This window comes from Purpureocillium lilacinum, assembly GCF_023168085.1.
Source record: "Purpureocillium lilacinum CBS 284.36 DNA, scaffold_4, whole genome shotgun sequence".
NCBI classification, from domain to species: Eukaryota; Fungi; Ascomycota; class Sordariomycetes; order Hypocreales; family Ophiocordycipitaceae; genus Purpureocillium; species Purpureocillium lilacinum.
The window spans coordinates 3,377,489-3,389,975 of NW_027072114.1; the positions used below are offsets into that span (position 1 = coordinate 3,377,489).

The following is a 12,487-nucleotide window of genomic DNA, read 5'->3' on the forward strand; positions in this document are numbered from 1 at the left end:
CGCGAGTGCACAAAGAAAGGGTAGTCCGAAACTCCGGCTCTATTTTGCGGCGAAGCTAAGCCGCGCAAGGCTTGGAACCCAATGGGCTCGACAAGAGTGGCTCATTCAGACACGTAGTCCTGTTCGCGGTGTCATAGGCTCAAGTTCACTCTTGCTCGCAGTGCAGTTGCGGCAATGGGAGCGTACTTCTACTTTGACTCGGTCAGGCCATTCGCGATGCGCTGTGCTCCAGAGCTCCGACTTATCCTCAAAGATCACTGCCCAAAAAGGCCAGGCCAGCTCTGGCCTTCAGCTACCTTGAGGCGAATGCTGCTGGGTCACCGAGCGCGCCTCCGCCCTCCAGTCTCGATCGAGCCACATGCAGGGCCTCGGGTCCTGGGCACGAGATATGGGTTGGGTATCACCTCAAGTTATAGCGCGATCAGGTTGTCTCTAAGACGGAATCCTCGCGATTCATTTGCCCGATGGTATGTCGCGGTCGGCCGTGTCAGCTCCAGCCGGAGCCCTGAACCGACCGTTATTAGCGCTCGACCGTTGTCTCCCATCGGCGCTACGACGCGACAATGATCGGGCTTACCGCGTGACGTCAGCGGCAGAGTGTCGGAGCGGACCGTGCTTGAGGCTGCTGGCGCGGATTGTCAGCGCGCCTGTGGATGTATTTAGGGGTACATCGCCGGCAGATCAAGCCCCAACTAGATCTACAATGCTTGAAGCCTGAGTGGCTCGGCAAGATGGCACCCAGGCCGATATTGAAGCCACGGTGCCATAACTGCAGACGAAGGAAAATAAAGGTAGATGCACCCCATCCGCTTTGGACGAACAATTGGAGCTCATGTGAACAAAAGTGCGATTACCAGCAACCATGTTGCGGCCAATGTCGCTGGTCGCTCCTGCAATGTGAAGGCTATAAACAGGACTTGGTTTTTATTTCGCACAATGTTGCTCGCCAGGCGTCTCGATCGTCATTGCCATCGTTATCGGTGTGCCCTAGTCCAGGGGTGCACAATCGTCAAAACATCTTCGACTACTTTCTCAGCCAGTATCTGCCCGAAGCGCCTCTGAATCACTCTTCCTCGATCAAATGGTTTAGCCACCTGCCGCCTCGGCCGTCCGAGTGCCCTGCTCTTGACAGCAGCACCAATGCGCTTGGCGTGACCATGCTTGGTCGCAAAACTGGGGATCATAACCTGATTTACAACGGCCTGAAGCTTTACGGGGATTCTCTTGCCACTTTCCGATCTTGGCAAGTCAGACATCGAACGGGCCGCTGGCACGAAAGCTTGTTAGTGGCGATGGTACTGCAATTGTTTGAGGTTCGAGTACTCGCTCCTTTCTGAGGCAAACCCGTTCTCGACTGACCTCTTCTAGGCTGTTGAATGCACCCCGCACAGCGCAGGGAATTGGCTGAGCCATTCAAAAGGGATCTTGGTACACTTACAAGCGGCGGGACCTACCGCCTGGCAAAAGGCCCCGTCTCACGAATGTTTCTTATGTTGTCGTGTTTCGTCGGTAAGGGTGAATGGTTAAACTCAACCCTGGATCACATATTGACGATATTGCAGACCGTTGCGACTATCTTGTTGGAGGAGCCTACCTTCCTGGCGTCCGACGACTGGTGTCAGCTGCCATGGGCGACATTCCCAAAGGACGATGCACACATACTGATCGATACGCTGCTCCGAATCCCCGGGCTGTTGTTTCTCTCCAACAACACCGCCCGAAAGCTACGTGAGGGCAACGAAGCTGGGGCTGCGGAAGATGAGCAGCAGCTGCATCGCGTATGCCAGGATATTGATATGGCGCTGTGCGAATGGCACGACATTGCACGGAAGAGCGGATACCTGGGCAAACTCCGCGACTTCACGGATGGACACCATCTACCATTCAGCGACATCATGGAGTTTAGAGACGTGATGCAGGCACAGATGATGCTGTTCTATTGGACAGGTAGACTTTTGGTGCATGATGCTGCCCAACGAGTCGAGCAGGCAAGACTCGCCATCGGCTTGGAAGTCAGGAAACTCCAATGCGATGGGGATGCTGCTGACAATATCTGTCGGTCAGTGGCATATTGTCAGAAGGAATCCAACGGCATGTTGGGCATGCAACTGAGTACGCTTCCGTTACGAACGGCCGAGCACTTCTATCAAAGCACCGGGGAGGCGGAGAAAGCGCTCTGGTGTCGCCGCTGCGCATTGACGAAAGCCAAAGACAGCTTTCTGTTAGTGTCTGGGGCGCCAGCGCCTTCGAGGAATGACACCCGAGAAGTGTCCCAAGGCCGCCTGGTGAGTTGACTGCATGTGGACCAAGAAGGACTGCACTCATCAAAGATGCACAAACTTAGTTATCATAACATGTCAATGGAACATCATTTGGCCTGACATTCAACAATTGTTCAATTAGTCTAGTGAGAATGGTCTAATAGATTGACAGTTATGTCTACATGTAGCACTAAGCTGCCATACAAGAGGAACGCTTCTTTAGTATATTTATGTTGTCTGGGTTGTAGGAGTGTAAGCTGTAAAGTGCAGCCATAGTGAGACTATGACATCTGTAGTCAAACGACCAAAGCCGCTAAAGCGTCTCATATCTGCTCCTTGCTCTGATCGTCGGGCCAAACTTGAACAGGACCCAAGGGATCGGGATAAGGGCCAGAGTGATAAAGCCGAATACACTGACAGCCCAGCTTATGCCCATTGCCCGAAGCACTACCGGTGATGTTTAGCACTTGACACTGTGTCTATTGTTGTGGGACTCGGTTTGGGCACTCACTTTGAAGAATGAATAGCGGAAATGCTCCAGCGAATCCATACCTGGACAGTGTCATCGCGCTAGACGCGCTGGCCATGACGTTTCCATGATACGTATCGGAAGCAAACTGTGCCGTCGCGACAAAGACGCATAAGTTTCCCCACGAATACGGTATAACTGCGGCAGCCGGACTTGCCCATGATACCTCTTGTTTCGAAGTCCATGCAAACCAGAACAGGCCTAGAGGCAGGCCAAAACCCCCTAGCATAGCCGGATAGAGTCTGAACTCAGGAGGAATAGCCCCTGGAGGGTAATGCGGTGCTTGACGGCGATAGAGTGCAACGTCGCAGATAATGATAGTGACTAGGCCCAAGAAAGACCCTATGACGATAGAGAAGAAGACTAGACCCGTTTGCTCGATGTTGAACGCGTAGACAGTCTCAAATGTATATGGTACGGCAGCAAAGAAGCTGAACAAAACGCCAAAGTTGATGGCGACGTAGAGGCAGATGAAGGTTATGATTGGTTCCGTAAACAGCATGTGTACCGGGCGAAAGAGGCTGATTGTCGCAAATGCCCAAAGGCGCTCTAGTCTTTGTGGGTTGGAGGACGACTCGCTGCGATTCTTGAAGACGCGTTTCTTGATTACGGGTGGAAAGGTCTCTGGAGTCAAGGCGATGAGGATAATGCAAACAACAGCGATGAACAGAAGCACCCATTGGGTCCATGGCCAGCCTTGTCTGTTCGCAGCGTATGCGCCTAATACTGGGCTGCGGAATTGGTCAGTCCAGGCCTCAAACGCAGGTTTGGTCCCAAGCAACAGCGGCTGGTCATCCAAGGTACGTACCCGAATCCTGGGCCAAGAAAAGGCATGAAAATGAAGAGAGCCATCATTAGGCCTCTGGCTTTGGGCGCAAAGGTCTCCGATATCGACCCAGCAGCCACGGTTAGCGACGGCGCCCAGCAAAATCCTGCAGCAAAGCGCAGAAAACAGAACGCTCCAAAGTTGCGTGTCAGACCGGCCCCAAGGGTGAACAGGGCTCCCAGTGGGAAAAAGACATAGTATACGGGCATTCGCCCAACCGTCTCGGAGAGAGGACCTCCAACAACTGGGCCGGAAGCTAAGGCGAAAACATAAAGTGAAAGAGGGAGCAGGGCAGCTGTTTCGCCGACGTCGAATTCCTTTTGCAATGCAGCGGTGGCGGGACTGACAACGGACGTGCCTGCGGTCCTAGACACGGGAATCGGACTGTTAGATCTCGTCTAGCCGTTACCGTTGGCCAAGAAGAGGGAGGCACTTACGTGACAAAGGCTGACAATGAGACCATGGACATTAAGATGAGCTTCTGACCAGCAGGTAGGTTAAGAGGATTTCTCGGGTGATTGCTCCATTCCAGGTCATTGGCCTTTGCGTTGCTCGAGTTTGTTGGTCTGTCGATGCCACTTTCTACGAGCTCATGGCTGTCATTCGAGACAGAGCTCGCCTGGGCAATTGGCGGCTCCATTGGCACTTTCGCTTGAGCCGGAAACGCAGCCGGCGAGGTCTTCGGCGCTGAGGTCGATCTTCTTGCCGTCGATAGCTTTGGATGCTAGAAAGGACAATTTGGAAAATAGCACAATTCTGTGAGGAAGCCGAGTGCGTACAAATAGGAAGCATTATCTCCTATCAAGAATGACGTCCGGGCCGTTGCTCTCCGGTTCAGCCCTGCTTCAGGCACCTAGAAAGCTGGCATCGTGTAAGGCTGATTAGAACTAGCCCGCATACGCTTACCCCTATGAGACTAAATTGCACGAGTAGGAAACAGTGATCTGCATTGAGTACCGTAAAAACCCTGCCCAGCGTCAGCAGTCTTGCCCTTCAATGCTGAGAGGCGACATCGTAAACTTCAAGTGAAAGCAGGAGACGGGCAAGTGTACATAATACATGTAACACCAGAGGTGGATGCCAGTCATTCACGGTGGACATCACGTTCATGTAACCGAATTTCGTCGTGCAGAGTTAGCTAGCCCTGTACATCTGTCTCGATCACTGGGTTGTTGATGAATCCATGAGTGCATGCATGCGTTGGTGGTGGCGCTGCCCTTCAATTCCCACCCCGCCTTGACCGACACAGCCCGCGCCGCAACGGCTGCCCCAGAAGGCCCAGATATGCCAGTCGCTCCCTTTTCAGTGCCGCCTTAGACCCTCGACATGGGATCTCGGCAAGTTGGCTCACAAATTTTCCACGTCTCATCGCGCGTGGTTTGACACCGCGTAGGGCAGCCGAGGCCGATGGATGGCCAACATAAGGTCAAATCGACGAAAATCGGTCGACCCCAGTCATCAGTCCTAAAAAGGAAGTCGAGTGCGGCCTAGTTTCAACGGTGTGGCAGAACGTGTCCGGCAATCGAATTCTCCGTGGGATTCACGGAGCGATCCCGAGATGATCGTCCTCGGGACCCGTCGTCCAATTGAATAGTGCAGAGGCCAGCGCTCATTTAGTTCAGGCAACTTTACCAGGGAGCAGTGGCGAATGGGCCAGGAACAACACCCTGGTCGCTCATCTGGCGATACTTGTTCTCGCCCATAATCACCCTGTCGTCATCGACTGTGCTTTCACTCCCAGCCTGTATCTCGAGCCCGCTTACTCAGGAAGCATGGGGCCGAAGCACGAATCGACAAACTTGCCAACTTAAGTTTCTCAGTATCGCGGAACATAGCCTTTCGCATGTCGTGCCCTAAGAACGCTGGCCCAATGTTATGCATGTGGGACACTGCGCTACAATACAGTTGAACTAAGTCAAAATTACAGTGCATGTGCGACCGCTACAGACGAGCTCTGCTTAGCCCAGCCACTTCAGACAGCCACTCTACTACAAAGGCCGTACACGCATCCATTTTCTCGTAGAGCACCTGGTGCGTTGTCCCCTCGAGCCATCGCACGCTCGTCTTCTGCTTCATCTTGGCCACGTCGGCCTTGAACATAGCGGGCGGCACTGCGAACGGCCGAGCCGGCATGATGGCGTGAAACGGGACGGCCACATCCATCAAACGGTCATAGCACTCCGTTGGCGTCTGTTTATCGTAATAAAGCGCCCACTCCAGGCGCGGCTGCGCAGCCAGCCGAAAGCCTTTTCCACTCTCATCCGGCACAACACCGTGTTGCGCAAAGATGCGCGACACGCGCTCGTCCCAGCCTCGGGTACGTTTGTTCACCTGTAGCTCCTTCTCTACCGAGGCTCGGGTTGGGAACCGTTCGGGAAGATTGAGGCAGTAAATGTCCTTCGGCAACTTGGCCATGGCGGTGTTGATCTTGCCGGAGGGAATCATGGCTGGATCGGCAACAGTGATGCTGCTGAAAATGGCGGGGGCGTGAACGGAGGCCAAGATGGCGGCTTGGGCTCCAAGACTATGCGCGATAACATGGAGATGCTTTCGTGTGGGCTGATCAGGATTGGTTGCCGGCAGTCGTGGTGAGAGTTGGTCTGGGAGATCTTGGCCAGGTTCAAGCGGGAGATACGCCGTAATGAATAGAAGCAGGTCCCGCGTGATATCCTTTTCATTCGCTGGAAATTGGTCAGCGAGTAGATATACATGCGCTTGGTCTGTGTATCGAACCGTAGAGATATCCAATTGCGTTGACCTTGGCAGTCTCCCCGCAAAGTGGCATGTCCAACGTCCAAACCTCCTGCACCCCGACACCCGCTTTGCGAAGCTGAGGCAGCAAGTCCTCAAGCATAGGCTCAAACATCTAGCCGCAGTCAATAATCTTCGCTGGTCCACGAGTCAAGCTGGCCTTGTTAATCTCACCTCTTTGACAGCTCCCATGCCAGTGAGCATGAGAAGCGTAATGCCTTGCTCCCAATTGTCTCCCTTGGCCGTTGGAATGTACCGCTTGACCACAATTCGAGGCGGAGGCACATCAGAGCCCTTCTGAGTCCTGTCGCTGTAGAGTTTGAAGTCTTGTTGCCGAGATTCGGCGCTCGCGATATCGTACGGTATGTTGTGTCTATCACTATCGGGGATGTCGGTCGGATCGTCAGCGAACTTCGTGGGCGGCCACGCGGCAGACTCGTCGCGATCTCCAGTGCCGATGAAGATATGGGTCGATTCCTGCCATGGCTGTGACTGCGAACACCTCAATTGCGAGTCGACACTTGTTGTCTTGAGACCGACGCTGCTGGAGGAGACCACTAGAGGTCGCAGTAGCGACCGCTTGTAAGTCGTAATGCGTTCAAATGACATCCTGTGCTGAATGAATTATTCTTGGGGATTATGTTTGTGACTTCGCGAATTCGCGACAGCACATGTACGGTGTGTATGGCGACGGGAGGTACTAATCATCCCTTAGGTGTAACTACACAGTCGCCCAGCTCATGAATAATGCGCATTCGGGCCCTCGAATCCCCCTTTTGACATCGGACGGACTTGTCCGACCGAAGAGATAACCAGGCTCCGGTTTGACGCCCATCCCCGCCCGCTATGTGGCTAAGTTGGCGCCTTAGTCGTCTAAGCGCGGGCATTCGGATCCTTCTGCGCCAATGGCTCGAGGAGCCCTGTGCTCAGTGGACTTGTGCGGGCATGTGCCGCATCACTTACTCGTACATCCGCCGCAGATTAGTGACGACCACTAGCCCGCACTCGATAGCCCGTTGGGGACTGGATTGTGTCTTATTTCCTGTCTGGGTTGAAACTGGAGCACCTGGTTCTAGCGCTGACTTTACAGACCGCCAGTGTGGGCACCACATCTGCGGCCAGGGCCCAAGGGCCTCTCGCTGGGACCAGATCGTCGGGTACGTCAGACTGGGATTTCCGCCCAGCCGTCCAGCCGAAGACGTGCTCAATGTTGCAACAGCTTCTGCTTGTGGTCAATTGACCCTACCGATCGGAGGTGACGACCCGTACTGGGCTGCATTTGCTGGCTGTGACTTGAATGACGACAAGGCAGGTTTGGCGTAGTAGGGGATCGACTCTTGCCTTACGGATTCCCTTCTTCGTCAACGTTCCAAGATGTCGGCTTACGCCGGGTGCCTGTGCTCATACGTCATGAGCACATGCATCAAGATTCATATCTTATACCTTCTTTATCACGTGGGAGGCGATTAGGGCGATACCTGCAAGCCTGGCCGACGTCGTCCTTTGCTACATACGCACACGTCGCTGAAGTCTCCTTTTCTCTCGACAATGCTTGCGTTCTGTCAGAAGGTCAATTTCATCACAAGGACGGTACTCAGAAGGCATCATGATAGCGGCGGCAGCTCTTTTCAGCTTTCCATCACCTGCTAGTCTTCGGACATTTGGTGATCGGATGCCGATGAGGTCAACACTGAAAGACGGATGAACAACTCGAGGCAAAGTAAGACCGGGCCCACTGCTAGCAACCACTGATTCCTGATCTTTTTGCCTGGTCCAAGAAGCTTCATTGGCCAAGGGTTTGCCAGGACCGAGACGTGTCATTGCGGCGTTGATGACCAACTTTGAATGGGAGCTAGGTATGGATGATAGATAGGTCGTGCTGAGCGGTGTAATGTCGAGCAAGCCAGCGTCTAGGTTGTTTCTAAAGATTAGACATACGGAAAGACAATAGAGTTCCTATATTGAACAAATGGCGTATTTGCCTAGTTTACCTCGAAGGTCATGAAACGGGTCAGATCGAGAATGGTCAAGACAGCCCTGCCTGCTCGGCATCGAGAAGCTAACCCGGTGAGCTGCTTGTTTCTGCCACCAGTGCCATGTGCAGGCCAATAGCCAGCAGGGACGTGAAGAGACCATTGTTACGGACTAAGTTCCTTTTCTGCCGCCTGAACTTTCTTGATGATTATATCCCGCTCCTTGGAAGTGTAAGTCCCATCTTTCACGAACGCGTTTGCCGTAGAGATGACTGCATGTATAAATGCGGCGTGTGTCGCAAAGGGCGCCTGATCCCACACCACGTCGAGAAAGGTTGGCCCATCCGTTCCCGGCGACGTGACCCCCTCAACCGGTACATCATAATTTGGCAAGTGGTCATTGCGCTTGCGATTCGGCACTTTAGTATTGATAGTGCCAAAGACAACGTCTGGTTCAACCCGGCGAAAGTAGGATGAGGTTGCACTCTGGTCTCCAATGTAGTACGGGCGCACAAGAAGGCCGTCGGTTGTCTTGAAGAGCGGGTCGCCAATCGAGGTTGTCCCGTGTTGCTTCACGGCGGCCCGGGAGTAATCCCCATCGCGCTTCAGGTAACGGTAAAGGGACAGCTCGTGATATCCGCTCTCCGTGGTGGCATTGCCAACAATTTGCAGCACGACTGGTCCCCACATGAGCGACTCCGTGTCCGGACGATCCAGAGCGCGCTCGGCCCGTATGGTAAATGGCATTTTCACTTCGACCACGTCGCCGCGCTTCCAGGTCCGACTCAAGGTGAGGTACGAACCAGGCTTCGCTTCTGCGCCGGGGATCGCGTGTCCGTTTATGGTGACCTTGAAGCTCTTTCGTACCCAACCCGGCACTCGCAGCTTGAGATCGAGCGGGCCATGTCCGTCGATGGTGAACTTGGCCGTATCTGCACGCGGAAAGGTTGTCTCTTGCTTGACCTTGAAGCCCCTGGCTGCCCAGTTGAGCGTGGACGGAATGTACAGGTTGACCCATAGGGCGGATCCGTCTGCCGAGCGGAAGTAAACCGTCTCTTGGTACTTGGTGTGGCTCTCCATCCCAGTGCCACCGCAGCAGGTACCCGTGTTACCAAAGTCCCGGACGGTGCCGGGAGTGAGCGGCTGGAAGTAGGTGACCTGCGGATCGCTGTTGTTGGATGTGTCCGCGCGAGACCCAGCAATCATGTTGAGCAGCCCGCGCTCGTAGTTGTCCATGTATGTGGCATCGTGCTCGTGAAGAAAGAGGTAGCGCGCCAGCTTGAGCAGGTTGTACGTCGTACACGTCTCGGCGCCGTTATGCGCTATGGCGTTGGCAATATTATCTCGGTTCTGGAACAGCTCGGGGTTGTCGTTGGACCCGGGGTAGTTGCCGCCGATGCCGCCGTGCGCGAACCTGCGATGCGGCATCACCCAGCTGTAAAAGTTTTTGGCCGCGTCAAAGTACTCTTGCTCCCCGCTGTGCTCGTAGACGCTCATGTAGCCGATGAACTGCGGGACGTGAGTGTTGGCGTGCAGGCGCGCCTGGCGGCGGCGACCCGGTATGTGATCCGGCGTCACGACGAGGATGTCTCGGTTGTCCACGGCGGCGCCGAAAAGCGACTCCCTGTTATCGAATGCCTTTGCCGTCTCCAGGTGCTTCGCGTCACCGGTCAGCTCGTAGACCTCTGGAAACACTTCGTTGGCGCCGCCAAACTCGCCGGCGATATAGAGGTCCCACATGTAGTTCAGGTCGTCCCTAGTCAGGTTGCCAGTATACTTGGGGTTGTTCTTGTCGCCGATGGTCAGCGCCAGATACGCCCAGTCGGCCATCTTCTTAACAACATCGAGGGCTTGGGAGTTGTTTGTGTTGTAGTACGAGTCCAACAGCCCGCGCATGATCTTGTGCTGCGTGTACCACGGTGCCCACGTGTTGTTGGTGAGGCTGCTTCCGTACACTGCCCAGCGCGGCGGACCGAGTCGGAGGACCGTGTCCTCTGGGAGCGCGCCTAGGTAGCCCGGATGCGTGGGGACCCAGGCGGCGTCTCCGGAGCCTTCAGGAGCGCCGTCCCCCATCCGGGCGGTGATGGCCTTTTGACAGGCGGCAAGTTCCTTGACCATCCAGTCGAGTTTGTCTTTGAAGATGTGCTCGCCCTTGTCGGCATATGCCTGGGACAGGGCAGTCATGTAGTGACCGGTCCAATGCCCGCTGAGCAGTCCACCGTCCTCCCATCCGCCAGGCACTTCCACCCCGTCGGGGTTCGGCCGGCCGGCTTGGTTGTTGAAAAGGACAAGAAAGCGACGCTCGTCGTATTCTTCGATGAATGACTTGAGACGGTCGCGCTTCTCTTGGAACAAGCCATTGCCGAGCGACACTTGGTCGAGGCGGAATGGCCGCACCGGCGCGGTTCCTCCCGGCCCATGGTCGGCAGGTACAGCTGCTGAGGCGCGACTGGAGAACATGGTGACGGCTCCCAAGACCAGAACCTGGAAAATCAGGTGTGGGCTGAACGGAAAGCCGCCGGGCGGAGCCATGATGGACTATGTTTCGTGGAAGACCACTTTCACTTGTCAATCCTTATGGAAGGCATTCCCCACTGGTTGCCCACTTGAACATGCGTCGCCAACGGGAATCATGCCACTACGGTGCCCTTTTATGTTGCATTTTGGAAGCTTTAGATGTTGTGAGGGGTTCATTACCTACGCACCTACTAGAACAGATGCGGACTTCCCCAGACTGTGTTCAGGGTTTCGTCCATGTCGGGTTCACAGCCGAGTCTGCGGCTGCTTGCCGACTGGTCTATCAATGGCCTGTGTCGGGTTCCCGACCGAGCCTGCGGCTGCTTGCCGACTGGTGCGCATAGCCAAGACGTGTCGATATCTCACCTTGGAAGCCAGTGAGGGGTTTGGATGATAAGTACCGACTGGCGCGGGTATTCATGGATGCCGGGGATAAATGCATGATCCCCCACTCAAGAACCAAGCCGACGGCATCAAGCGTAAAAACAGCCCTGCTCCGGAACTTGACAAGTGTTTAGCGAGAAGATCGACGTTGATTCGGGTGTACAATAAGCCTGAATGCCAGCGGGACAAGAACGTGAGTGCAAGTCAGCACGCCGCTAGATTCGCTTAGGCAGGAGCTTTAGGGCAAGACAATGACCCAAGTCGTTGACCATCCGGTGGCGGTCCAAGACTGCATTTGATGGACAGCAAGAGCCACGCAAAATCGCTGGGCTCGCTGCTTGAGCTGGCGACATGGAAGGAGAATCCGGCAGACGAGCACTGACGAAAGCGGCTGGAGCAGAGATGCTGGTGCACCCGTCCAACGTTGACTAGTCGCAGCTGTCTGGACGCAGACACGGTTTCGCATTGAGCTTTCCTCAGTGCTGTATAAGGCTTGACTATATGTCTTACGTACATGTAAGAGCTGTAAGTTTACGTAGGAGCGGCAGTGACGACAAAGTGTGTGACCGCCTCCAGTAAATGAAGTGCAGCGAACGGACATGGTCCCGCCTGCCGCGACTACCCCTGTGTGGCTGAATCGGCTGACCTCCATGTAGAGTTCCGTGGTTGCCCCCTCCAGAAGTCAGAGCCGCGTTCATGCCCGTGTATCTTCATCTCAATTGTTTCATTCGGTGAGCTCGGGCAAACCTTGCCTACTGACTGCTCCAAAACTCTGGGTACCGTGTCTGGTTCATGCGCGAGCCTCATGCACGCGCCCATTAACGGTAGATAAAACTCCGTGGTGAGGCAGTCAAGGGTCCACAAGCAGGCGTTCCTGTGACACCAGACATCAAATACAATTGGCAGCAGCATGAGTTCTCACAGCACCGTAGGCGAGGCTGCTTGTAAATGGGGCATCGAGCTACGTGGGTTTAGGCTGTATGTAGTTTCATGAAGCAAAACAGCTAATCCTGGGATACAGACATGTGAGCAAACGCGAGGCAAACCGAGAGAGTGCACGGCATGTGTACAGTCAGTCTTGCGTACTCCGAAGTTCTCGTGTTTACAACATTTTACTTGATCGTTTCATCGAGCGATTCATTCTTATACATGTTATCGCGTATCCTCTAAGGATTGCCTTCATCCCTTTACTTTCTCCTTATCTCGCATCCCTTCTGCCACGTAACAAGTTGTTCACGCAATTGAC

The 12,487-nt window shown here is 54.5% G+C and overlaps 2 protein-coding genes across 2 annotated transcripts; both read right to left on the reverse strand.

Moving 5' to 3' along the window:
- Positions 1-5,557: 5,557 nt before the first annotated feature.
- PLICBS_006183 (uncharacterized protein) lies at positions 5,558-6,976 on the reverse strand (the record flags this gene model as incomplete). The annotated part of the gene is made up of 3 exons (XM_018319954.2): positions 5,558-6,297; positions 6,350-6,482; positions 6,542-6,976. The coding sequence occupies 3 exons, from the start codon at positions 6,974-6,976 to the stop codon at positions 5,558-5,560; spliced, it is 1,308 nt and encodes a 435-aa protein (XP_018182428.2).
- Positions 6,977-8,505: 1,529 nt separating this feature from the next.
- Positions 8,506-10,872, reverse strand: PLICBS_006184 (uncharacterized protein; the record flags this gene model as incomplete). The annotated part of the gene is made up of 1 exon (XM_018319955.2): positions 8,506-10,872. The coding sequence occupies one exon, from the start codon at positions 10,870-10,872 to the stop codon at positions 8,506-8,508; it is 2,367 nt and encodes a 788-aa protein (XP_018182429.2).
- Between the last annotated feature and the right edge of the window lie 1,615 nt (positions 10,873-12,487).